The sequence below is a fragment of the Bos grunniens genome, chromosome 15 (assembly GCF_055505025.1).
Source record: "Bos grunniens cultivar Pamir isolate PY7600 chromosome 15, Bosgru_T2T1.0, whole genome shotgun sequence".
Lineage (NCBI taxonomy): Eukaryota > Metazoa > Chordata > Mammalia > Artiodactyla > Bovidae > Bos > Bos grunniens.
Window position 1 is genome coordinate 34,237,066 of NC_141179.1, and position 27,362 is coordinate 34,264,427.

The following is a 27,362-nucleotide window of genomic DNA, read 5'->3' on the forward strand; positions in this document are numbered from 1 at the left end:
ACTACCTACAATATATGAAGCAGTGGAAAGTAGAACGAAGGCTCAAATACACGGGTTTGGGGAACTGCACCTAATAGCAGTGATTGCAGAAAGCTGAGCAGATAAGCTTCCTTTATGGTCTCTGGTCACTTTCAGAACATGTTCTAGGATTCAAAGACTCTTCTTTTTAACTAGAATTTATCTTGTATTTAAAGTTCAGATTATGATAAATGCCCTGTCTCCACCTCTTTTAAATGCACAAGGTTTTAAGGGCTACAGTACTGGAATCTGAACCCTAGGGCTTCTGGCTGGGAAAGAGGGTCATGATTTACATTTTTTGAGTGCCTGTCACAGGCCAAGCATTCTAAGGGCTTTGCATATATTACCTCATTTAATTTGGTAACTTTTTCCCCCAGATTTGTTTGAACCCGTTAGTGTGTACTTTTTTATTGGTACTTCACCTTGGCATAAAATATTGCTTAATAAATATTATTTGTTATTTTGATTAAGTCCTTAATGGCAGAAACTGTTATGAACTTTGTCATCCCTTTGTATGTCCAGGACTACTTAGTATCTTGCCTTGTGAGAAAAAAGTGCTTGATATATTTGTGACTAAAATCAATAAATAATACATCATATGCAGTCTGAGTTTTTTTCTTCACTTGGCAGCAAGCTAATAAATAAATCTCCAGTGCAGATTATATGAGCTTCAGCCTCTCCTGTAGTGTCACCTTCACTTATTTATTTTTAAATTGCTGACACAGATGCATCTGTAATAAATATTTGGTTTTTGTGATCAAACACAGTCCCATTGACAAGGCAACTTGAAGTTAAAATTGAAATATAAACAGCTTAACACCAGAAATCAGACAAAATTATGTCTTTTTGCAATGGCAGTTTTGAAATTCTTTTTATACAGTGTAACAAGAAAGGCATCACTTCATTATTTTACAATTTTAAGTTTAGTGTATATATATTTTATTGAAATGGCTATTCTCTAAACATCCAGATCATTCCATCTGTATCTTCTTTCTACAAATACCTTTTCTTCTACCATCTATTTTATCCTTTTTTGTTTTTTATTAAAGAATCAAATGTATTTGACTTGCAAGGTTAATGGAATATGGTTTGACACAAGTAATGGTTCAAACTTTATTTTAACCCCAGAGCCTGTCATATCTGAACCCAAAAGCCTGACTGAAAGAGAAGCAAGCACACCATCACTATTAAGACTTCAGTATCTCATCTCAGAATCTTCAATTTCTAGAATTTCTGATTTCAGGTAATAATTTGTGGCATTTCTGTAGATCTCCAGTGTGAACAGATTTCCAAAATACAAATATTCAACTAGTATTTTAGTCTTCTAATAACTAACCTGTTTAAACCTTTTCATGCAAAGGGGACTGACTCCTGCCTGTGGAGGCATAGGCAGGAAACCTTAGGTTCAAAGGTAATAAATAATGATAAGAGCAAATTGCTAGTGATGGCACTGCCGCAGCTGCCACAGAATACTCAGTTTGGCTCAGATACTCCTGGAATGAGAATTCTCTGAATTACACAGCAGAATTGATATGTTGCCTGGACACCACACAACTAGAAGAATAAGTTGGTGAAGTAAATAAGAAATTTATATCTTACAAGGAGGCAGTGTTAGTATAAGAAGCATTCCAAATATGCTAACCCTCTTAAACTAATGGCAGACATTCTTTGCTTCCTCAGTGTCTCATTTCCCAACTTTTTTTTGGCGGAGCTGTGCTGCTTGTGGGCTCTTAGTTCCCTGACCAGGGACTGAATCAGCACCCTTGGCAGTGAAAGCATAGAGCCCTAACCACTAGACTGCAGGCAATTGCCCCCAACTTTTTTTTTAGAGGAAGACAAAACTCAAAATGAAACTTTTAGTCAAGGGTAAAACCTGCTTCTTAAAGGACTTTAGAAATGCATTTATAGTATGTGATAATTAGAGGTAAAAATGAAAACAAAAACGGGACAAAATCCTAGGTCAACTTTTCCCCTTTAAGCACCTGATTCCCATTTTAGAAACAGGGCTTTCGTCGGGACTTTCCTGGTGGTCCAGTGGTTAAGACTCCTTGCTCACAGTGCAGGGGGTACAGATTTGATCCCTGGTTGGGGAACTTAGATTCCCAAAACAAACAGGGATTTCATCACCACATTTAGCACTACTTTTCCTTTCTCATAGCCTGCTGCCTTTTTAACAATGTTTAATTAATTACTTTTGGCTGCCCCACTCACCTATCAGGACTGTAGTTCCCTGACCAGTGACTGAAACTGCACCCTTAGCAGTGAAAGCAGAGTCCTAACCACTGCCCTGCCAGGGACTTCTTGGCCTTTTAATAATAATAAACATTTTGTTCTACCAATGGTGACCTGTTGACATTTGCTTTAGAGTTTGAAGGGCTATTTCAGGTTTGGCATTCTTGCTAAACAATGAATTGTAGGATGAATTTGACTAGCAGAGTAGTCAAAACTATTAAAAAAGCAAGTTATTGTATGGGAGGCTGCTTTCTTTTTATTTCGCAGACCCCACCTTTCTTCTCCCATGAGTCAGCTCTTGTGAGAGCTATCCTGGTGAATCATTTCCGCAAATCTTTCCAAAATGCTGACAATATTTAACAGGCACTAACCCTGATCCCCCCGCCACCCACTAGTTATCCTCACCATCTCTTGCCTAAATGTTCATTTCCTTTCCTTCCAGCCTAGAGCTAGGCTTCCTTACAGGCTAAACTGAGAAAGTACTGAATTTCTGTCTGTCTCAGCCTCTCAGGAGGGAATGTTATGATGTCCATGCAGTGCCACCAGAAAATGTTGGCAATCCCTGATCTGTTTGATTATTTAAGGCCTAGAATCAATACAAGTCCCACGTTCACATCCTCCTGAAAGGAAAGAAGTGGAGGAAACTCCTAAGTTTGGTGCAATACTGAACTTCTGATATCACTCCTTGACATACTAAGAGAAAACTGATGTAATCTCCCTTTCTGGTCTAGTCAGTCTTGAAATTCTGACTTCATATGTTCACAGAAAGAAGAGACTGTAATGGTTTGTTGGATGATCTTCCAGCATCCTGAAAAGACCTTTTCTCTCAAAGATTTCCATCTAAGGAGACTGTTAAATGTTAAAACACCTATTTTCTTGCTCCACAGATACCCAGCAGAAAATCCTTAGAGACATCCACTTTGAGGGAAAATCCACAATTATTCCAGCATATATTTCTGATATTTGTCAGTGGCCCTCTGAACATCAAAATGGAAAGTTATTCACAGTCCCTCATTACACGTTTTGAACTCCTTTTTTATTTCTTTTATGGTTCAATATAAGTAGGAAGATTGATAGTGGATTATTGGTATTCAACCAATAAGTCGTGGAAAAGTTCAATCATTCTCCATCTCCCACTATTTCAACTCCTCTTGAAATACCCAAATTTTGTGGTAAATGAAGTCAAGTCAGGATAGAAGAGATGTGTTTCCTTTTTTGGAGTTTCTCATGGTGCAAATAGGTGTAATATAAGGCTGTAGGTTCTGCTTGACTCTGAATAGTCATAATAATCCAGTAGGTTTGCAGAAATGCATAGAAAATTTATGAATAACACCTCGTTTCTTGACAATGGTGAGTCAACGTGATACAAAACTGCAAGTGAGAAGTTCTAAGTGTGTTCATTTCCCCTTTCCCCAACTCTTTCACCATGGCTCCCGGTCCCCAAACACCCAGATTTGGGCCCCCATTTCCCACCCACCCTGGTCTAAAGGCACAGTGAGGTGCCTTTTTGGAGATGATCAGCTTACATCCTTTTCCTCGTTTGGTGTCATGTAAGAAAAGTGTTCATTTGAATCTGTTCCGTGCAGTGGTTGCTGCTACTTAAATGACCCCTTATTGGGCTCGAGGAGGGTCGTGTGGCTGGTGATTGAGAGTTGATGACCAGAAGAGCCCTGACGCCTGGGAAAAGCTGGCGAGTCAAGTCCACTCTAACTCAAACAGTTTGGAAGGCTCTGCTCTGGCTGGGGATCGTGCTGGGGGTGTTTTCTGCTTTGGTCAGGGTAGCATGGGGGGCTTTCTTTGGTTCAGAACTTCTGGCCTCGGGCCCCACCGGGCCGTAGGTGTGGGCGGCCAGCCCCTGCCGCCGCGCCGCCTCGGCGCATGGGGTCCGCTGGCTGCGGGAGCCGCTGTTGGCGGTGGAGCGCGTGGAGGAGGAGCCGGAGCGAGAGCTTCGAGAGCCCGAGGAAGAGGAGCTGGGCTTCACCAGGCGGGCCTTCGGGGCTTCCGCATCTTCTCTGAAGGGGAAAAACACCGAAGATAGATTTTAGGATCACAGGATTGTGAAAGCTTCCGCTCTGGCTGAGGCTTTCGGAGGCTGCCCCATCCATCAACTCCTCAAGCTGGAAACCTGGAGTTACCACTTAAGGAAATACGGACTCCCCCTGCGTCCTGAGCCCTCTCGTGGGCGCAGGCGGATGTGCATCCCCAAGGTCAACCCTGTGACTGGGGCGCGGGGTGGGGGGGACCAGGCACGCCCCACCGGGTGTTCACATAGCACTCCCCTCGACTTGGAGTCGGTCTGTGGAAACTCTTTAAAGGCCCATGGATGAGCTAGGCCCATTCTTTACTGTATAGCTTTTATAAGTGGAAGGTAATCAGAAGTAGTGTAAAGTTTATCTATTAAGTCTCTGTTGCAGATAGTTTCACAAGACAGTCAAGGTCAACTGTCCTTCTTCCCCTGGGCTGCAAGTCCTTACCTACCGGAATAATCCTTGTAACAGATTCAAGGTTATGAGGAAATGGGACAGTTTGGTTGGCTGGGCATTATGGAGCTGGCCCTAGAAAGGTAGCCTAGGTGAGGAAGGGGATTCTGTGGGAAGTTTACCGAATTTCATTTGGTCTCTCTTCTTCCTCATATCTCTTTTTGTCTTTCCTTCGGATCAACAGCCACACCAAGAGGAAAATCAGCAGGGCTCCGGCCACCATACCTGTCACTGCTCCTGCAATCATGCCCACGCTCTGTACATCTGTTTTCTCGGAAACAAAGCAAAACCAAACATAAGCTATGCAATGCATAGACTTAAAATACATAAAGCTCTGGATGAGTATTTCCAGATCTTCATATATGTCTCCCTGAGTTCCCCATTTACCCTCTCTGGGTGTGTATGACTGTCCCTCCTGATATCGATGGGGAGCAGGAGAGCCACCCTAAAATATGCCTTGTTGACATTAGGATTATTTGGGGCTGATTAGGTTTTTAAATATTTGTTGTTTATTTGGTGGTGCCGGATCCCAGTTGCAGCATGCAGAATCTATTAAATAGTTCCCTCACCAGGGATAGAACCTGTGCCCCCTGCATTGGGAGCACAGAGTCTTAGCCACTGGGCCTCCAGGGAAGTCCCTAAGCTGATTATTTTTGAGCAACAGCAGACATCAGAGAAGCTCTGAAAACAGTAGAAGTTATCCTCTGTAAGGGAAATTTGCATTTATAAAGGAAACCTCCATTTGGTTCCCTCCTGGATAAAAAATTTCTTTAGGGGGCCGTAAAATTCACACATACTTGTAAATTTAGAGTGAGCTGCAACTGTTGAATAGTCCTTGGCAACTACTGAATTTATTTCAGTGATAACCATGTCCTTCTGGAGATGAAGCTTTTGACCATACTCTTACCTGCGATTAAAAATGTTTTACACTGAACCACAGTGCGCGGGCAAAACCACAGCAACACTTTGGGTACTTACACTGTACGGTCACTCGCACCACACAGCTCTCCTTCCCAGCCTCATTGCCTGCTGTGCACTGGTAGAGCCCAGAGGAGGACATGGTGAGATTCTGCAGCAGGACACGTCCAGGGTGGTTGTAGTCTACACAAGCAGAAAGATGACCGTGATCCCCCAGTGACAGGTCTATATTTATTGCTTACTTTATTGTGTCACTGACCTAAGATCCTATGATACCGTTTGCTAAGGATGAGGTGATAGAATGGATCCAGAATGTGGGAAGAAAGGTGGTGAACATTCTTTTAAACTGCAGTGCACCCTCAAAAGTCACAAAAGATTCTGAACATTTAAGGGATACTAAACACAATAATTTTCCACAGTTTATTGTGATCCACACAGTCAAAGGCTTTGGCATAGTCAATAAAGCAGAAATAGATGTTTTTCTGGAACTCTCTTGCTTTTTCCATGATCAGCAGATGTTGGCAATTTGATCTCTGGTTCTCCTGCCTTTTCTAAATCCAGCTTGAACATCTGGAAGTTCACAGTTCACATATTGCTGAAGCCTGGCTTGGAGAATTTTGAGCATTATTTTACTAGCGTGTGAGATGAGTGCAATTGTGTGGTAGTTTGAGCATTCTTTGGCATTGCCTTTCTTTGGGATTGGAATGAAAACTGACCTTTTCCAGTCCTGTGGCCACAGCTGAGTTTTCCAAATTTGCTGGCATATTGAGTGCAGCACTTTCACAGCATCATCTTTCAGGATTTGAAATAGCTCAATTGGGATTCTATCACCTCCACTAGCTTTGTTGGTAGTGTTGCTTTCTAAGGTCCACTTGACTTCACATTCCAGGATTCTGGCTCTAGGTGAGTGATCACACCATCGTGATTATCTGGGTCATGAAGATCTTTTTTGTACAGTTCTTCTGTGTATTCTTGCCACCTCTTCTTAATATCTTCTGCTTCTGTTAGGTCCATACCATTTCTGTCCTTTATCAAGCCCATCTTTGCATGAAGTGTTCCCTTGGAATCTCTGATTTTCTTGAAGAGGTCTCTAGTCTTTCCCATTCTGTTGTTTTCCTCTATTTCTTTGCATTGATCACTGAGGAAGGCTTTCTTATCTCTCCTTGCTAATCTTTGGAACTCTGCATTCAAATGCTTATATCTTTCCTTTTCTCCTTTGCTTTTCGCTTCTCTTCTTTTCACAGCTATTTGTAAGGCCTCCTCAGACAGCCATTTTGCTTTTTTGCATTTCTTTTCCATGAGGATAGTCTTGATCCCTGTCTCCTGTACAATGTCACGAACCTCCGTCCATAGTTCTTCAGGTACTCTGTCTATCAGATCTAGTCCCTTAAATCTATTTCTTGCTTCCACTGTATAATCATAAGGGATTTGATTTAGGTCATACCTGAATGGTCTAGTGGTTTTCTCTACTTTCTTCAATTTAAGTCTGAATTTGGCAATAAGGAGCCATAGTCAGCACCTGGTCTTGTTTTTGCTGACTGTATAGAGCTTCTCCATCTTTGGCTGCAAAGAATACACTCAATCTGATTTTGGTGTTGACCGTCTGGTGATGTCCACATGTAGAGTCTTCTCTTGTGTTGTTGGAAGAGGGTGTTTGCTATGACCAGTGCATTCTCTTGGCAAAACTCTATTAGCCTTTGCCCTGCTTCATTACATACTCCAAGGCCAAATTTGCCTGTTACTCCAGGTGTTTCTTGACTTCCTACTTTTGCATTCCAGTCCCCTATAATGAAAAGGACATCTGTTTTGGGTGTTGTAGGAAACTTCTGAAAGAGACGGGAATACCAGACCACCTGACCTGCCTCTTGAGAAACCTATATGCAGGTCAGAAAGCAACAGTTAGAACTAGACATGGAACAACAGACTGGTTCCAAATAGGAAAAGGAGTACGTCAAAGCTGTGTATTGTCACCCTGCTTATTTAACTTCTATGCAGAGTACATCATGAGAAACGCTGGGCTGGAAGAAGCACAAGCTGGAATCAAGATTGCCGGGAGAAATATCAATAACCTCAGATATGCAGATGACACCACCCTTATGGCAGAAAGTGAAGAGGAACTAAAAAGCCTCTTGATGAAAGTGAAAGAGGAGAGTGAAAAAGTTGGCTTAAAGCTCAACATTCTTAGAAAACTAAGATCATGGCATCTGGTCCCATCACTTCATGGGAAATAGATGGGGAAACAGTGGAAACAGTGTCAGACTTTATTTTTCTGGGCTCCAAAGTCAGTGCAGATGGTAATTGCAGCAATGGAATTAAAAGACGCTTACTCCTTGGAAGGAAAGTTATGACCAACCTAGATAGCATATTCAAAAGGAGAGACATTACTTTGCCAACAAAGGTTCATCTAGTCATGGCTATGGTTTTTCCAGTGGTCATGTATGGATATGAGAGTTGGACTGTGAAGAAAGCTGAGCACCGAAGAATTGATGCTTTTGAACTGTGGTGCTGGAGAAGACTCTTGAGAGTCCCTTGGACTGCAAGGAGATCCAACCAGTCCATCCTAAAGGAGACAAGTCCTGGGTGTTCATTGGAAGGACTGATGCTAAAGCTCAAACTCCAATACTTTGGCCACCTGATGCGAAGAGTTGACTCATTGGAAAAGACCCTGATGCTGGGAGGGATTGGGGGCAGGAGGAGAAGGGGACAACAGAGGATGAGATGGCTGGATGGCATCACCAACTCGATGGACATGAGTTTGAGTGAACTCCGGGAGTTGGTGATGGACAGGGAGGACTGGCGTGCGATTCATGGGGTTGCAAAGAGTCGGACAGGACTGAGTGACTGAACTGAACTGAAACACAATAATTAGAATAGATTTATAGAGTACATTTATTCTTAATCTCCTTACCACTTTTATTTTTGCCATTTAGGGAAAGAAAAGACATATTTTTCTGTTCCCAGTTAAGTGTGAAAAATAGAAACAGTGAGGTTCAGTAGTGTATTCAAGATCCTTGTGAGGTGCTCACCAAACCAGATTCAGAATTCATTGAGAGAAGACTGACTGGCCTGTTGTCTCCATGGACCAGTAAAAAAGATGACTTACCAATCTTAGATTTGGGAGGCAGACGTTCATCCTCTCCCTCCTTCTCCTGGACTCGCTGCCAGGAATACACAATGGGCTCTGTGCCAGAGGATGACTCACACTGCAAAGTCAGGTCGCTTCCTTCTGTCAGCTCTCCTTCCAATTCACACTTGGGCTTTGATGGTCTCACTGGCAAAAAAAAAAAAAGAAGTCAAAGATCCCCTGACACCCGTGAACAATATCCTGTTGACTTGTTTTTCCTCATATGGTCAACTTTTGAGTGTGAATTTAACATTAATAGTCCTTTGTTACCTCGCCATGCTTTACATCTCACTCCCCAAAATATACCCACTTCCATCCCCTGCACACATACACACCCAATTCCAGCTGTTTCCAGTGGTGCTGATGTAATTTAGAGAGGTTGCCTCGGAAACGCCCTCATCACTTCTCAAAGAAAAAAATGTTTTGGTCTTTTTTCCTAATTCCTAGGGCCCTACTTGGACTCGGTGGGACTCACTGAGGGCCCAGGAATCTGCATTATTTTGGGGGTGGCCATGCTGCCAGGCTTGTGGGATCTTAGTTCCCTGACCAGGATTGAACATGCTCGGAGTCCTAACCACTGGACCAATGGAGAATTCCCAAAAACCTTTTATAATTGGAAATTTTAGAAAAGTTGAGTGTGATTTTCCTTTTTTTTTTTTAATATTTATATATTTGGCTGTGCTGGGTCTTAGTTGCGGCACATAGGATTTAGTTCCCTGACCAGGGATCAAAGCCAGGCCCCTGCACTGGGAGCAAGAAGTCTTAACCACTGGACCATCAGGAAAGTGCCAGTGTGATTTGATTAACACTGAAACAGGGACAGAAGTTCATGAACTTGGAAGCAATTAAGAAGAAGTTAGGAACTCTTGCTGTGTCATAAAACAAATGAATGGATTTGAATCAGATCTGAGAGATTTGCTTCACTAGGAGGATACTACTTAAACTTGAGAGGACATTAACTTTTGTAATGAGCTACCTCAGTGGCTCAGCGGATAAGGAATCTGCCTGCAACACAGGAGACACAGGAGATGTAGGTTTAATTCCTGGGTCAGGAAGATCCTCTGGAGGAGGAAATGGCAACCCACTCCAGTATTCTTGCCTAAAAAATCCCAAGGACAGAGGAGCCTGGCGGGTTACAGTGCGTGGGGTCACAAAGAATCAGGTACAACTGAATGACTAAGCATAGCACAATGAGCTACCATGGAAAATTGATTCTCTTCTATCATTATGGCTAAAATACAAAACATACACACTTTTCCCCAGGGAACTGGACTAGGTGATGTCTGTACAATATGATATATTGGGGGCTTCCCTGGTGGCTCAGTGGTAAAGAATCCTCCTAACAATGCAAGAGGCATGGCTTCACCTGATCCGGGAAGATCCCACATGCCTCAGATCAACAAGCCGTGTGCCACAACTACTGAGCCTGTGCTCTAGAACCCAGGAGCGGCAGGTACTGAAGCCCTCGTGCCCTAGAGTCCGTGCTCTACAGCAAAAGAAGGCACTGCAATGAGAAGGCCGCACACCGAAACTAGAGAGTAGCCCCTATTCGCTGCAACTGTAGAAAAATCCACAGAGCAACAAAGACCCAGCACAGCCAAAAATAAACAAAGAAAATTATTTTTAAAAAGTATGAAGTATTGAAGATGTTTCGTACCACTGTGATACATTTGCCTATCCCTTGTTAATAAGATATAGGTACTTACTGGGGCACTCTGTCTTACCTAAAACTTTTAAGATGACGTAGCTCCACACATAGCGGCCTGAGTTCTTCACCTTGCAGGTGTACCGGCCCTCATCACTGGGCTTCAGAGGCTCAATCTGCAGGGAGGCATCTCCTGCCAGGAAATTGGAAGCGAAGGCCACTCGGCCCTTCTGTTCCTCAGTCAAGTTATTGTAGACGTGATGGCTGGAGTAAGTGATCACCTGTGGGACAGACAGAGGCAGATTCACGCTTTGTGGCTCTCAGCCTCCCCTCCTGCTGCGGGCAAGATGAGGAAAGGAAGTGGAGCAGAGCAGTCAAGCCCGGGGCTGAGTCCAGGAGACCTCTGCTCTAGACAAAATTAAATACACTGTGTTTGTCTAGGCCTTCCTTCTCCTGAGAATAACAGCTCCTCATAATTTGTGTAGCCTTTTAACAAGTAGTAATTGTTCCATTAAATGCTCAGAACATTTCCATTTTAGAGGTAAGGAATTTTATTTTTAAAATTTCATATGTATTTTTTTTATTGAAGTATAATTCATTTACAATATCATGTTAGTTTCAGGTAGTACAGCACAGTGATTTTATATAATACATAAATTTAATATATAGATTTATATAATATATATATTCAGTGATTTTATATATATAATTATATATATTATATCTATTTTATATATAATTGTGTGTGTGTGTTCAGTCGCTTCAGTCATGTTCGACTCTGTGTGATGCTATGGACTGTAGCCCACCATGCTCTTCTGTCCATGGGGATTCTCCAGGCAAGAGTACTGGAGTGGGTTGCCATGCCCTCCTCCAGGGGGTCTTCCCGACCCAGGGATCGAACCCAGGTCTCTTATGTCTCCTGCATCGGCAGGCAGGTGTTTTACCACTAGCACCACCTGGGAAGCCCATATTTTATATATATAAAATATATATTTGTATAACTTAATAAATATATATAGTGTGGGCTTATATATATGATATACTTATATATATATAAAATCTCCTTCAGATCTCCCTGTAGGTTATTACAAAATATTCAGTATAGTTCCCTGTGCAGTAAGGGATTTTAAATTTGAATTCCAAACTCTAGTTCTCACAGTGGAGCCCAGGAAAGAAGAAAATGCACAGAATGGTCTCCAGAGTTGATTCTGAGGGACGTGGAGAGAAGGGAAGCTAGGGAGGGGAGGAGTCTTACCTTTCCCCCGCATACCTTTCTTCTGCACTTTGCATTTCCTACTTCACTAAATCCCATGCATTTCCACTTGCACGTGATCTGGTCAAGGTACAGACACTCCTTGCGCTGAGTGCTTTTACATCTAGTTTATTTCTCACACAGTGTTTCCAAGCAGGCGTCATCTGTCCCCATTTCACAGGCAGGTAGCAGAACCAGGGTTTGAACGTGGCCATCTGAAGCCATCCTGTTCACTGTTCTGGTTACCATGGTTACCTCTCCTTTCCCCACCCGCATTCATCTCACTGCTCATAAACTGCTCTTCCAGAAAGTTTGGAAATGAGGGAGAAAATGTGAAACAAAAAGATGTGTTTGCCTTTATGAAAGTTCAGAGTCCAGCTGAAGTTAAGGAATAGAAGTTAATGTTACAGTCCAGATCTGATACTGAGGGAATCATTGGTGACTTTCCTTCTTTTTGACTTCACTGTGGATTAGTAAGAGTAAGCTAGGTGGGAAGAAACTGTGTCTTTTCTTTCCATAAAATACACATGTGCTTCATGTCATTGTTTTCACTGCTAGAGAGACCAAACTTTAGATTTCCCCGACAGAAAAAAATAATCATGATTTTCCCTGAATTTTCATCTGCCTGCATCATGACCCGTACGAGGGCTTCCCTTGTAGCTCAGTCAGTAAAGAGTCTGCCTGCAATTCAGGAGACCTGGGTTGGATTCCTGGGTCAGGAAGATTTCCCCTGGAGAAGGAAATGGCAACCTACTCCAGTATTCTTGCCTAGAGAATCCCATGGACAGAGGAGCCTGGCAGGCTACAGTCCATGGGCTCACAAGAGTCGGACACGACTGAGTGAAGAAGCACACAGCATCATGACCTGTAGTTCTTGAAACTTTTCCTGGTTCTGTTATCCATCACCTCCTGGCTTGTTTTTATTGCTGGTTTTTTTTTTTTTTTTTTTAAGCCAAGCTGTGCAGCATGTGGGATCTTAGGCCTCTAACCAGGGATCAAACCCATGCCCCCTGCATTGAGAGCACGAAGTCTTAACCACTGTACCACCAGGGGAGTCCCCATCACCTCCTACTAATCACAAAAACCATGCTGATCTTGTCTTCCAAGACTGATAACTTCAGTTATCCCTTGCTGCCACTTAGCAATCATATTCCTAAACGTACTTGATTTAAACATCAGCAAACATTTATGGAATGACTGTTCCCCACCAGGTCAGGAGGAGGCTATTCAGATGAAATAAAACTCTCTTCTGATCTTCAAGTAATTTATAATCTAGTGGGATTAACAAGGATAGAAGTGTACACATAGAAAAAGGAATGACTAACTTGAAATAGTATCAAGAGAGAATGTTCCCAGAAAAGTCGGTGGCATTTGAGTTAGGCTTTGAAAGATGAGTAGGCCAAGTAAGAGATGAGAGAGGCAGGACAAAGATTGCCAGAGGGAGCATTCCAGACACATGGAACAGCACTTAAAAAAAAAAAAAAAAAAGCAAGCACATGGGAGTCCCCTAGCACATTTCTGGCTTCAGCTGTTCTAAACTGTTTCACTCTAAGCCCTAACCCTGTTGTTAATCACGTGACACTCTGCAGCTCAGGAAATGCCTTCCTGAAAAGACCAGGAGCCATCCAATCAAATGGCCATAAATTCTCTCACCATTATGTTAGAACGGTTCAGCATCATCCATTTTGCCCTTACCACATCTCTGAAAAAAAAGTGTTTTCTCCTTTCTCTGTATGTTCTTTTTCTTCACCAAATATTTACTGAGTGCCCACATCAGGTACTTTGCCAGGCTCTGGAAAACAATCATGAATAAGATATAGTTCCTACCCCGAGGGCCTCACGGTCTTTTGAGGGACAAAATGCTGGAGAATCAAATAAAAGAAAATTAAGGTAACAGATAATATGACTTAAAATGTTTTCAGTATTTGATTTTGTCCCCTCACTTCAACCAATACAACTATTGTGATAATTCTGACATCTTTCTATCGCTAACACATTTTTTAAAAATATGTATTTTTATTTATTTCTTTGGCTGTACCAGGTCTTAGCTGCAGCATGTGAACACTCAGCTGTGGCATGTGGGATCCAGTTCCCTGATCAGGGATCCAACCTGGGCCCCCTATATTGGGAGCGTGGAGGCTTAGCCACTGGATCACAGGGAAGTCCGGACACCAACACATTTTTGAGCTCCATTTATATACTTCCAGCTGTCTGGCCACTATAAATGTCTGTCCTCTCCAAACTACCCTACATAATAATGTATTAATAAGCTTTTTGTTGTTGTTTAGTCACTCAGTCATGTCCAACTCTTTGCAACCCCTTGGACTACAGTCCGCCAGACTCTTCTGCCTGTGGGGATTCTCTGGGCAAGAATACTGGAGTGGGTTGCCATTCTCTCCTCCTGGGGATCTTCCCGACTCAGGGATCGAACCCACGTCTCCTGCTTGGCAGGCAGATTCTTTACCGCTGAGCCCCCTGGGAAGCCCCAAATAATCCCTATTTATTCATTATTTTAAACCCCAAGGTAATGTTAAGTTTCCTTATGAAACCTTCCCTGATATGACACAAGGTTAGAATGGTCTCTGCTGTCATCCATAGCATGTCTTGGCACCATTTTTATGGGAGGAAAAATTGTGAAAGTCAAGATGCTAGGCAGACAGTTTGCTGGACCCCTTTCTGTAATTCTGGGCATTGTCTGGGAGATCCTTCAGGCCATTCTGATTTTATTTATTTATTTAATTTAAGAATAAGTGTATTATTTATTTAGTTTTGCCTGTGCTGGGTCTTTGTTGCTATGTGGGCTCTAACTCTAGTTGTGGAGTGAGGGCTGCCCTCCAGTTGCTTCCCATTGTGAATGCCTTCTCTTGATGCAGAGCCTGGCCTCTAGGGTGCTCAGCCTTCAGTAGTTGTGGCTCTCCAGCTCTAGAGCACGGGCTCAGTAGTTGTGGCGCACGGGCCCAGTTGCTCCTCAGCATGTGGGATCTTTCCAGCCCAGGAGTCAAACCCGTATCTCCTGCACTGGCAGGTGGATTCTTTACCACTGAGCCACCAGGGAAGCCTCATACTGATTTTATGTATGTCTGTTGTCCAGTTTTGCAACCCTGCAAACTTTTATTTAATAAACACTAATTGAAACATACTCTACACTTGGCATTATTCTAGAGATGATAACAATACAAAGAAATGAGTTTTATAATTTTGGGGACCAGGACATGCCACCTCCAAATATGTCACTTTGTATATGCATAAGGATTAATTTCAGCTGAAGGCACTTGAGTTCCTGAAATCCTTTATTTGCCTAAAACAGGGCCTCCCCAAAGAATCTGAGTGTCCCTAAATCCCCTTTCCCAGGGCAACTCTAGTCTTCCCTTCTGGGAGAGCAGAGGTGGACATCTCACTCAGACGATATCACAAACCAGCATATCTCCCATCTGTTCTTCTAAGTGTTCATTTGCTCCTCCATAAGTGCCCTTTCTACTCCTCCCTTCCCCTACTAAATTAGGTAAACATACCGAGCCCTAGTTCTAACCACCTCTTTCAGTTACTCATCACTGGGTATGCCCAGGTGTTATTTACACAATACTATTTGTTTTTTCTTGTTAACCTGCGTTTTTTCAGTCTGACAGTGCCCCAGCCTGAACACTTAGGTGAGGAGAGGGAAAAAGATAATTTTTCCTGCCCTAGTTTTCCCCGGTGCCTCAGCAGTAAAGAATTTGCCCACAATGTGGGAGATGCCGGTTCAGTCCCTGGGTGGGGAAGATCCCTGGAGGAGGAAATGGCAACCCACTCCAGTATTCTTGCCTGGGAAACCCCATGGACAGAGGAGCCTGGCGGGCTACAGTCCTTGAGGTCGCAAAAGAGTCAATCACACCTTAGTGACTAAACAACAACAGTTTTAAGGACAACTTTCTCTTTTTTCAAAAAAAAAAAGCTAAAATCATGATGCTCGTATATAAAGAGAATAAACACATATCAAAAAGTTTAACTCATTCATTCATGATGGAACCAGAAAGCTGTCACAAACAAGTTCAAAGGAGAATTGGACTAAAGAGATTTACATTCTCCTTTGGACAAAATTCATTTACATCTCTATAAACAGGAACCATCTGCATCCTATGGATGGGAAACTTGGCATCACTATCAGCATTCCACAAGGTAATTTCTATTTCTACAGAAGTTAATACATGAGGAAAATTAGACCTTAATTCATCTCCAGAAAACTTGGACTCTAAGCATAAAGCTGACGTTCAGGAGACACTTCCCTATGGTGTATTACAGGGAAGGGGCAGGTTTTCAGGCTAGGGCAGGGAGAATTCACTTCAGTATGACAATAAAGGGAATTAGATCCCCTGAAGGCTGTTTCCTGTTTCGGTGCATTCCCTGTCCGCCTACAGCTGCTTCCCTTAGGGTGTGGTCTCCAGGTTCAACGTGCTGAGTCTCTACATTAGAGAATCTGAAAGGCTACTGAGAACAGCACCGTGGGACTGTCTCCTTCTTGTTGGAATGAGGGTGGAGGAGGAATCGGGACAGCTTCATTAGGACAGCACCATCCAGCTTCTCCCTAAGGCTGAGGCGAACTCTGCAAAGACCTTTTAAAGCAAACTGGGAGAATTCCCTGGCGGTCCAGAGGTTAAGGCTCCAAGTTTCCACGGCAGAAGACATGGGCTTGATCCCTGCTTGGGGAACTAAGATCCTGCAAGCCAAGCAGCAAAGCCAAAAAAGCATAAAGCAAGTTGGCAAGCATGGCCAGGTAGAGAATATTTAGGAGAGTGAAGAGAGGGTAGGAGGAAGAAGAGTTGCATCCATGGGTAGGGCTGGGCCTGTGACAAGAGACTCAGTGAGTCACTGGTGAACTCAGGGTGGCCGCAGACCTGGAGGAGGCCATGGAGCACTGGGGCAGGGAACTGCCTACAGGAGAGCTAATTTTCATTCTCACTCCAGGAGAGGCTGTCTCCCCACCCCAACCCCACAGCTTACCCCCTAGGGAGGGGTCTCCTGAACACTGTCTTCAAGCTGAGGAACCTTCTGGAAAGTATGGGAACTGCATGATTTCCATCAAAAGTCTGGTATTTACTCCCAGGCAGAGGTTTTATCTTGAATGCCTACATTCTTTTCCACAGAAGCTGCAAGCCATGGGGGTGGGGCAGAGGGCTTTAACTCTGGGAAGCTTGGGTTCAGATCTGAACTCTGAAATCCATCTTGGGCAAAGCCTTGACTGTTGAAAGTCTGAAAGGTTTAGAATCCAAGTTTTCTAGAGATGGAGGTCTAATTTTCTTCACGCATTAAAAGAACTATTGTAACAATCCTTACCTTATCGACCTCCCAGGCTTATAACAAGATTTAAATTTAAAAGACAGTTTTTGAGCAAGGGCACAGTTCCTTCTGACGATGATCATTTAGATTTATAGCACAAATTGGGCTTCCCTGGTGGCTCAGATGGTAAAGAATCTACCTGCAATGCAGGAGCCACAGGTTCGATCCCTGGGTCGGGAAGATCCCCTGGAGAAGGAAATGGCAACCCACTCCAGTATTCTTGCCTGGGAAACCCCATGGACAGAGGAGCCTGGCGGGCTATAACCCCACCAGTGGTTAAGAATCTGCCTGCCAATGCAGGGAACATGGGTTCGATCCCCGGTCTGGGAAGATTCCACATGTCTGGGAGCAACTAAGCCTGTGTGCCACAACTACTGAGCCTGGGCTCTAGAGCCCAAGTGCTGCAACTACTGAAGATGTGCGCCTAGAGCCTGTGGTCCGCAACAAAGAAGCCACTGCACTGAGAAGCCCATGCATCACAACAAAGAGTAACCCCCAGTCGTCTCAACTAGAGAAAGCCTGCGTACAGCCATGAAGACCCAGTGTAACCAAAAGTTAAAAAAAAAAAATCTGATTGCTTATGATCCCCTGCTGCTGCTGCTGCTGCTAAGTCGCTTCAGTTGTGTCCGACTCTGTGCAATCCCATAGACGGCAGCCCACCAGGTTTCCCCATCCCTGGGGTTCTCCAGGCAATAACACTGGAGTAGGTTGCCATTTCCTTCTCCCCCAAAAAATGCGTGAAAGTGAAAAGTGAAAGTGAAGTTGCTCAGTCGTGTCTGACTCTTAGTGACCCCATGGACTGCAGCCTACCAGGCTCCTCCGTCCTAATTTTGAAAAATGCTATACCAGGGACAGTGATGGAGAAAGCTGGCTGGGAAGTCAGTAGTCTTCTGTACTCAAAAGGGAGCTCCTCCACTTGCTGTGTGTCTTGGTTCAGCTAATGAACTTGGCTAATCCCTAAGGTCTCCAGCTGTCACACGGGGACAAGCTACTTCACAGGATTTTGGGCGGAATGAGATAGTAAGCCCTCATGATCATTTTTATCAGATGGATTCTGGGTTCTAGGAAGCCCCTAAGGTTTCCAAGTTTTTCAGCCCATGCATTCTATTCATTTGTATAGGGAAACTCCCCTGGCTAAAAACCTCCACTGGTTCCCTCACCTGTGGTCTGTTTCAAGCTGTGGTCCACAGCTTGACCCTCTGAATGTGGCCCCTAAGGCCACTGCAGGCTGGACCACATCTGAGCTTTGGCCCCTGCCCTCAGATCTCTGAATAGCCTAATCCCCAAACTCGAGTCCTGTGCTCTGAACAGTGTCCTCTGATGTGTCTTTGTCTTGGATCATAAAGTTTTCTCCTTCTGAAATGCGTTTCCTTTTATTTTAATCTAAACACCACCTCTACAGGTCTCAAGATCAAGCATGAGGGTCACCTTCTGTGTATACGGGCTTTTCTGGTGTATTGCTTTTCCCTCCCTTTCCCCTAGTTCCTATCATATAAGTCATGTATATATCAGATCAGATCAGATCAGTCGCTCAGTCGTGTCCGACTCTTTGTGACCCCATGAATCGCAGCACGCCAGGCCTCCCTGTCCATCACCAACTCCCAGAGTTCACTCAGACTCACGTCCATCGAGTCAGTGATGCCATCCAGCCATCTCATCCTCTGTCGTCCCCTTCTCCTCTTGCCCCCAATCCCTCCCAGCATCAGAGTCTTTTCCAATGAGTCAACTCTTCGCATGAGGTGGCCAAAGTACTAGAGTTTCAGCTTTAGCATCAGTCCTTCCAAGGAAATCCCAGGGCTGATCTCCTTCAGAATGGACTGGTTGGATCTCCTTACAGTCCAAAGGACTCTCAAGAGTCTTCTCCAACACCACAGTTCAAAAGCATCAATTCTTTGGCACTCAGCCTTCTTCACAGTCCAACTCTCACATCCATATATGACCACAGGAAAAACCATAGCCTTGACTAGACAGACCTTTGTTGGCAAAGTAATGTCTCTGCTTTTGAATATGCTATCTAGGTTGGTCATAACTTTCCTTCCAAGGAGTAAGCGTCTTTTAATTCCATGGCTGCAATTACCATCTGCACTGACTTTGGAGCCCAAAAAAATAAAGTCTGACACCGTTTCCACTGTTTCCCCATGTATTTCCCATAAAGTGATGGGACCGGATGCCATGATCTTCGTTTTCTGAATGTTGAGCTTTAAGCCAACTTTTTCACTCTCCTCTTTCACTTTCATCAAGAGGCTTTTTAGTTCCTCTTCACTTTCTGCCATAAGGGTGGTGTCATCTGCATATCTGAGGTTATTGATATTTCTCCTGGCAATCTTGATTCCAGCTTGTGTTTCTTCCAGTCCAGCATTTCTCATGATGTACTCTGCATATAAGTTAAATAAACAGGGTGACAATATACAGCCTTGACAGCCTTTTCCTATTTGGAACCATTCTGTTGTTCCATGTCCAGTTCTAACTGTTGCTTCCTGACCTGCATACAAATTTCTCAAGAGGCAGGTCAGGTGGTCTGATATTCCCATCTCTTTCAGAATTTTCCACAGTTTCTTGTGATCCACACAGTCAAAGGCTTTGGCATAGTCAATAAAGCAGAAATAGACGTTTTTCTGGAACTCTCTTGCTTTTTCCATGATCAGCGGATGTTGGCAATTTGATCTCTGGTTCCTCTGCCTTTTCTAAAACCAGCTTGAACATCAGGAAGTTCATGGTTCACATATTGCTGAAGCCTGGCTTGGAGAATTTTGAGCATTATTTAACTAGCATGTGAGATGAGTGCAATTGTGCAGTAGTTTGAGCATTCTTTGGCATTGCCTTTCTTTGGGATTGGAATGAAAACTGAACTTTTCCAGTCTTGTGGCCACTGCTGAGTTTTCCAACTTTGCTGGCATATTGAGTGCAGCACTTTCACAGCATCATCTTTCAGGATTTGGAATAGCTCAACTGGAATTCTATCACCTCCACTAGCTTTGTTCGTAGTGATGCTTTCTAAGGCCCACTTGACTTCACATTCCAGGATGTCTGGCTCTAGGACAGTGATCACACCATCGTGATTATCTGGGTCATTACATATATATATGACATATAGGCTTCCCCAGTGGCTCAGCAGTAAAGAATCCACCTGCAATGCAGGAGCCACAGGAGACTCAGGTTCGATCCCTGGGTCAGGAAGATCCCCTGGAGGAGAGTATGGCAACCCACTCCAGTGTTCTTGCCTGGAGAATCTCATGGACTGAGGACCCTGGCAGGCTACAGTCCATAGTGTCACAAAGAGTCGGACATGAATGAAGCGACTGAGCACAAATATATATTTGATCACAAACTGCAGCATATGGGATCTTCCACAACCGGGGCTTGAATCCATGCCCCCTGCAGTGGGAGCATTGATTCTTAACCACTGGACTACTGGGGAAGTTCCTGTCCTAATATTAAATGAAGAAAAAAGAGATAACTACAGGTAAATATTTAACATCTTTGGAAAGCAGAGTGTATACAACTTCAAAATAACCTTAATATAATTAAATGACCCTTATTTAATACGAGAATTTCAAAACACTTTTGACAGGGTTGGGGTTCAGCTACAGCCTTGCAATTTGGCTTTTTTCTCCCCCCAGACATACCTTGAATATTAGATGCTTGAGTGCCTCTGTTTTATTTTGTTTTTAAGTCTAAGGAACGTAATGCTGAGACTAAGCCAAGGGTCAATGGGAGTGTGATGGGGGAACAGTGAATATAAATCTAATTCTTCTGCAAACAGATTAAATATATGAATTGCAGCTGTTGTGGGACTGTGTCTCATGACATTCCTGGTGTCCTGCTCCGGATGTGTTTTTAGGGAGACGAGGCAGGACAATTTGTTAGGACTCAGATGGAACAGATGGATCAGCTCAACCTTCTGGCAGTTGCTCTGCTGCGCCAGGTCCTACGTAGCAGTTGTGAAATTGCCCTGAAGGAGATGGATGTAAGTCCCTCTCTCTGTATTTTAGATCAAGATTTTTCTTGCTCAAAGCCAAAGAGAAAGGGGAAAGGGTAAAAGAGTGGCCAAGATAGTTGGCATGGAAAATTGAGCATCTCTGTCCTAATTATTCCATCTGAAAAATACAGGAGAAAAGTGTGTTGTGAGTTCCTGACTCTTCTTCTGAGCACTCTTACTTTGGAAATTCAACCAAGTTTCCATCCTAGAACCAGGAGGAATGTTCCAGAATCCTAGTGACCCTACTGTCTAGGCTGAAATTCAAATATTCCTGAGGCTGCCTGCTGCTGCTGCTGCTGCTGCTAAGTTGCTTCAGTCGTGTCCGACTCTGTGCAACCCCATAGACGGCAGCCCACCAGGCTCCCCCGTCCCTGGGATCCTCCAGGCAAGAACACTGGAGTGGGTTGCCATTTCCTTCTCCAATGCGTGAAAGTGAAAAGTGAAAGTGAAGTCGCTCAGTCGTGTCCGACTCTTAGTGACCCCATGGACTGCAGCCCACCAGGCTCCTCCATCCATGGGATTCTCCAGGCAAGAGTACTGGAGTGGGGCACCATTGCCTTCTCCCACCCCTAAATGTTTCCTGCATATCTGAGGGTCCTAGACAAGGGGGATGCAACATTTCTGCTCAGATTAAAGAGCAAAGCTGACCTTGGGATCTAGGTCATTGGCTAGCCTATTTTAAGCACCTCATCCAGGTCTTCTCTGGCAGTTCAGTGGTTAGGACCTCGAGCTTCCACTGCAGGGGGCACGGGTTTGATCTCTCATTGGGGAACTAAGATCCCATAAGCTGAGAGGCATGATGGAAGGAAAAGAAAAACAAGCAACACATCTGTTCCAACCCTTCCTGTATTTTCTTTCTCAGTTCCCCTCACTCTCACTCCCAATACCCTGGCAATTAACCAGCTCAGGAAGCTTCACCCATTGCTTGGCATCCCAGCCACCCACGACTGTACTTTAAACCCTTATTGTATAGCTGGAAACTATTCAACGAATCTTGATTCTTCTACTTGCTAAATTGCTTCAGTCGTGTCTGACTCTGCGACCCCATAGACGGCAGCCCACCAGGCTCCCCCGTCCCTGGGATTCTCCAGGCAAGAACACTGGAGTGGGTTGCCATTTCCTTCTCCATTCTTCTACTTGAGTCCTCTTTAAATCAGTGTGCCTCACAGAGTGCCAGAGTGCTTGCTCTAAGATGCAAAGATGCCCTTTTCACTCTGAAAATCCTTCAAGCACACCATGACGTTATAAGAAGAATTCTCAGCTCCCTGGTATGATAGACAAGACCTTTCAGTTTCTGGTCCTGCAACCCCACAAGCTGAAACTTGCATTCTGTTTGGATCAGCCACTTAGAAGTTCCCAGAATGGGCCCGCCTATGTCTTTGCTCTTGTGATTTCCTGAGGGCAGTGCCTTCTATAAACATGCAAATCAACTGTGCCTTCTTACCAGAAGCACACCTCGACCTCTCCCCAAGGACTCTCAGTCAGCGGCTCCTCCTCTGCTTTCCTCTAGAACATTCTGCTTATCTCAGTCTTGATATGTATCTCTTCAAGTAGCTCCTTTATGAGAGAGTGTGTGTGTACACTGGAAATCCAATATTTGTTAAATTTAACTAAATCAATTTTATAAAATATTGATTTATTTACGTGGCTGCTTCAGGTTCTTAGTTTCAGCATGCAGCATTTCTTTAGTTGTGGCACTGGGGATCTTTAGTTGCAGCATGTGGGATCTAGTTCCCTGACTAGGAATGGAACCCGGGCCCCCTGCCTTGGGAGGGCAGAGTCTTAGCCACTGGACCAACAGGGAGGTCCCAACTAAATTGATTTTTAATCTTTCAGAACTTCCGATAGTGCCAAGCTTTTTCCAGCATCAGGGTCTTTGCATAATTAATCTGCTGGAATAATTTTTCTCCCCATGTTTTCCTTATTTCCAATATAGCAGCACTAATTGTCTAATTTCTAATTATTTATGAAGACAACACAGCTAGTGCTTAATAGTTTAGCTACCAATATCAGAGTGCTCAATTTCAAAAATGGGTGACTTTGGGACTTCCCTGGTGGCCCAGCGGCTAAGACTCTGAGCTCCCAGTGTAGGGGGCCCAGGTTCGATCCCTGGTCAGGGAGCTAGATCCCACATGCTACAACTAAGACCCAGAGTGGCCAAATAAATAAATAAAATTAAAAAAAAAATGGGTGACTTTAAGCAATTTTCCCACTTTGTGTATGTACATGCCTCAGTTCCTTATCTGTAAAATGGTACCAATAACCCCGGTTATGAGCAGTAAGTTAAATGAGACAATATGTGCTAAACAGATTTGTGCCTGGCCTGCAGCTGGTATTTATTGTTCTGTACTTAAATTTTTTTAAAAAAAATTATTAAATGTCATTTTATTTAAGCTCCTAGAAGGCAGAGATTCTGATTTTTTCTTCACTGCTATACCCCAGCGCCTACCATGGAATACAGTAAGTGCAAAATAAATTCATGCCATCTGGACTTCCCTGGTGGTTCAGTGGTTAAGATTACAGGCTCCCAGTGCAGGAAGCATGGGTTCAACCCAATGGTGGAGGAACTAAGATCCCTCATGCCACATGGCTCGGCGGGGGCGGGGCGGGGGTAAAAAAAAAAATCGTGCCTTCTGAATGAGTGAATAAACTGCAATCCTTTCTTTAGAGCATTCACTGAAGATAAGTAGGGAGCTGTGCCTGCTTATTAGGGTGAGGACAGAAGCTGTATCAGTGACCTTCTTTATTTTATTTAGTTTTTGGCTGCACCCCATTGCACCTTAGTTCCTGGACTCGGGATTGAACCCGAAGCCCCTGCATTGGAAGGGGGAGTCTTAACCATTGGACCACCAGGCAAGTCCCTCAGAAGCCTTTTTAAATCAATCCTTATATCCACCTGGCTATAAAACCAAGTAACTTTTTTTTCCTTTAGTTTAAATGAAACCACTTGGGTGAAAGTTAGACAAAAATGTCATTCTTGGATTTTATTAGAGGAACATGGGCACTTATTCATTCAGAACTGAGAGTATCAGGTCTAGGACTGACTATGAAACTGCTGGAATAAACATGCTCAGGTTAAGGTGACCTTGCTCTGGAGAGAACAGACTGAGTCTTGGGATGGTGCACTAGGAGAAGAGAATGACAAGCATATCAAAATAACAAGGTGATGTAGGCAGCTCTGTAAGCAAGTTCAATTCCAACTGTGATTTTGAATTTTATTTTCAGTGAAAACCTTAGCTTCCCTCTGCATAAACCACCTTATAAAATTAGTAGCATAGACATCGGAGAGGAAAGGACAACTTTATCCTTTTTAGTAGGGAACGAAGTAAAGTTCTGAAAAAGAAGGAAAGTCTAAAATCAGCTTCCGTAGGATGTAGTTTGTTTTTTTAACCACGAAACTTTCAACAAAGAGTTTTAAAAATAAGTCAATAGAGGGGAAGGGTGGAGAGAGGAATAGTTAGCGGGTTTGGGATGGGCATGTACACCTTGTTAAATTTAATATAGTTAACCAACAAGACCTACTGTATAGCACAGGGAAATCTGCTCAATAGTCTGAAACAGCGTAATTGGGAAAAGAATTTGAAAAAGAATAGATACATGTGTATGGATAACTGAATCACTTCATTGTACACCTGAATCTAATACATTATTGTTAATCAACTGTACTCCAATATAATATAAAAGTTTAAGAATCTATAAATAAATAAAACACTTGTGTAAAAAAATACAACAAAATAAAAGCCAGCCTATGATGTTGGGGGAAAAAAAAGTCAATGGGTAAAGGCTGTTAATTCAATCTCTGGACTGGGAAGATCCCTTGGAGTAAGAAATGGCAACCCACTTCATGGACAGAGGATTCTGGTGGGCTTCAGTCCAATGGGGTCACAAAGAGTTAGATACAACTGAGCACGCACAAACATGCCCAAAGGCTACTGAAGAACAGTTATGCCAGAAAACCTAGGCTGAGCCAAGGTGCAGTGGTCGAGTGCAGCCAAGGCAGAAAGGATGGTAACAGAAGATCACCTAGTCCTCATTCTCTAATGAATGTCATGCCAGGAGGTCATCAGGAGCAGAGTGTGACAAATCTGTTTATGCTGCCAGTTCAGTTCAGTCGCTCAGTTGTGTCTGACTCTTTGCAACCCCATGGACTGCAGCATGCCAGGACTCCCTGTGCATCACCAGCTCCCGGAGCTTACTCAAACTCATGTGCATTGAGTCAGTGATGCTATCCAACCATCTCATCCTCTGTCACCGCCTTCTCCTCCTGCCCTCACTCTTTCCCAGCATCAGAGTCTTTTCAGAAAAGTCAGTTCTTCACATCAGGTGACCAAAGTATTGGAGTTTCAGCTTCAGCATCAGTCCTTCCAATGAATATTTAGGACTGATTTCCTTTAGGATGGACTGGTTGGATCTCCTTGCTGTCCAAGGGACTCTTAAGAGTCTTCCAGGTGTGGTTCTGGCCCACTAGACTATGCGATCCGGAGAAGGCAATGGCACCCCACTCCAGTACTCTTGCCTGGAAAATCCCATGGATGGAGGAGCCTGGTAGGCTGCAGTCCATGGGGTTGCTAAGAGTCGGACACGACTGAACGACTTCACTTTCACTTTTCACGTTCATGCAATGGAGAAGGAAATGGCAGCCCACTCCAGTGTTGTTGCCTGGAGAATCCCAGGGACGGGGGAGCCTGGTGGGCTGCCATCTATGGGGTCGAACAGAGTCGGACACGACTGAAGTGACTTAGCAGCAGCACCAGCAGACTATGCAATCAAGCTACTGCATCCTTGTCCCTCTCATAGGAAAGACGCCACTAGTGTAGATACTCTTCTTGGGCAAATGATAGATTCTTGTAGTTCTTGCTCACCCCCAAACAGAATTAGGGTTAGGGTTAGGTTTATACTGCTAGAAGCTTATAAAAACCAACGGGCCATCCTGGTGACCCTTCCAAACCTCAGCACTGCAGACCCAGGGCCAGCTCCTTATTTCCCAACTGTAGAATCAGTATCAGTTCTTTTGCTCATCCAATTATACGTTTTAACCGTTTCCATTCACCTCCTCTTTGTTTCTCTGTATTCTATGTTGTTTATCACTTTGCACAATCGTAGAGTTCAGAAGTCATGACCATGCAAAGTTTAAGCACCAGCAGGTGGTGATGGTTTCAGAGGAGGAAGAGGAGCAGACTTCTCAGGACAGGTATGGTTCTGGCCCACTAGGCTAGGCGATCAAGCTACTGCATCCTTGCCCCCTCATAGGAAAGATGCTACTAGTGTAGATTCCCTCCTTGGAAAAATGATAGATTCTTGTAGCTGTTGCTTGCCCCCAAACAGAATCTCTTATCCCCACAACCCAGTACCCTTTCTTGTTATAGTATTGTATCTAGAGTTTTCCAACTGTAAACCAGATCAAAAAGCAATTCTAGAACTTTCTTACACAGTGAGGAAAATGCAGGACTAAGGCAAGGTCGGGGGAGGACAAGGGAAAAGGAGGCAGGACTCCAGTCAGACACACACTCACCACTTTTTGGTTCCCTTCACGATCGGTGAGCAGCCATTCGATATCCAGGGTGTCTTTTTCTGGGAGCCCCAGTTGATGGTGACAGGGCAGAGTGACCTTCTCCTCTGCCACTTTCTTGATCTCAGTGTGAGTCCCCAAGGTTCCAACGTAGTAGGAGACTGGAAGAGGAAAACCTCCAATGAGTCGTGCAGAAACCGGACAACAGGGTGCAGGAAACAAATACTACAACTAATCATTACTGGACGTTTCTGTGGGCAAGAAGCACATCAAGGTGTTGGAGGAACCCTGGTCCAGAAGTACTGGAAGTCCCTGGTCTCACACTGGCTCCTCCATTAACTGAATTCATCATATCTTCCATACGCCCCCAAATTACACTCCTGGTAATGCCCACCTTTCCTACCCGCCAGGGTTTTTAGAAACAATGAAATCACTCAAGTTAAAAACAGCTTTGTTTTTTGACCTTTCTCTCCCCTGCTAACAAAGGCTTCTGAAAGAATGGAAACTAGCAAGGAGGACAGGGCTAGCCTCCTCCCAGCACAGGCTCCAGATACGGTTCACTCCTCAGAGCCTTGAAGTCTGGCCGCCCTCACAAAACTCTCAGGAAGTGCGGCCGTTCCTCCAGGAGCAAGCGGGCTCTTGGGCAGCCCCTGCTCCCTTAAGGGACACACAGTCTCCTACTCCCCCAGCTTCCATCTTCATTCTCCATAGTTTCATATCATATGGCTGCAAAATAGGAAGCAGCACTTTCTACCCAAAGCAAAATCCAAGTGACCACATTTGGATCCTGTCCCTTCATCCGTCCAATATTCCTTTGGCCAATAGGAATTCAGTTCTACTTTCTTTAACTTTCATCTTTTCCCAGAAATGGTATTGTGTCAGCAACGAATTT

The 27,362-nt window shown here is 44.0% G+C and overlaps 1 protein-coding gene across 5 annotated transcripts in view; it reads right to left on the reverse strand.

Moving 5' to 3' along the window:
* Window positions 1-3,264: 3,264 nt before the first annotated feature.
* Window positions 3,265-27,362, reverse strand: part of CLMP (CXADR like cell adhesion molecule) — a 106,085-nt gene continuing 81,987 nt past the window's right edge. For 3 of the 5 annotated variants that reach the window (XM_086339701.1, XM_086339700.1, XM_086339699.1), the window contains 6 exons: window positions 26,474-26,631; window positions 10,497-10,698; window positions 8,752-8,919; window positions 5,709-5,831; window positions 4,853-4,994; window positions 3,265-4,262 (listed from right to left, as the gene is read on the reverse strand). In XM_086339701.1, coding sequence (XP_086195827.1) covers window positions 3,962-4,262; window positions 4,853-4,994; window positions 5,709-5,831; window positions 8,752-8,919; window positions 10,497-10,698; window positions 26,474-26,631 — 1,094 coding nt within the window. In that variant the 3' untranslated portion in view covers window positions 3,265-3,961. Of the gene's footprint in view, window positions 4,263-4,852; window positions 5,002-5,708; window positions 5,832-8,751; window positions 8,920-10,496; window positions 10,699-26,473; window positions 26,632-27,362 lie in introns of all 5 variants that reach the window. The other 2 variants (XR_015142003.1, XR_015142002.1) reach the window with 1 other exon arrangement.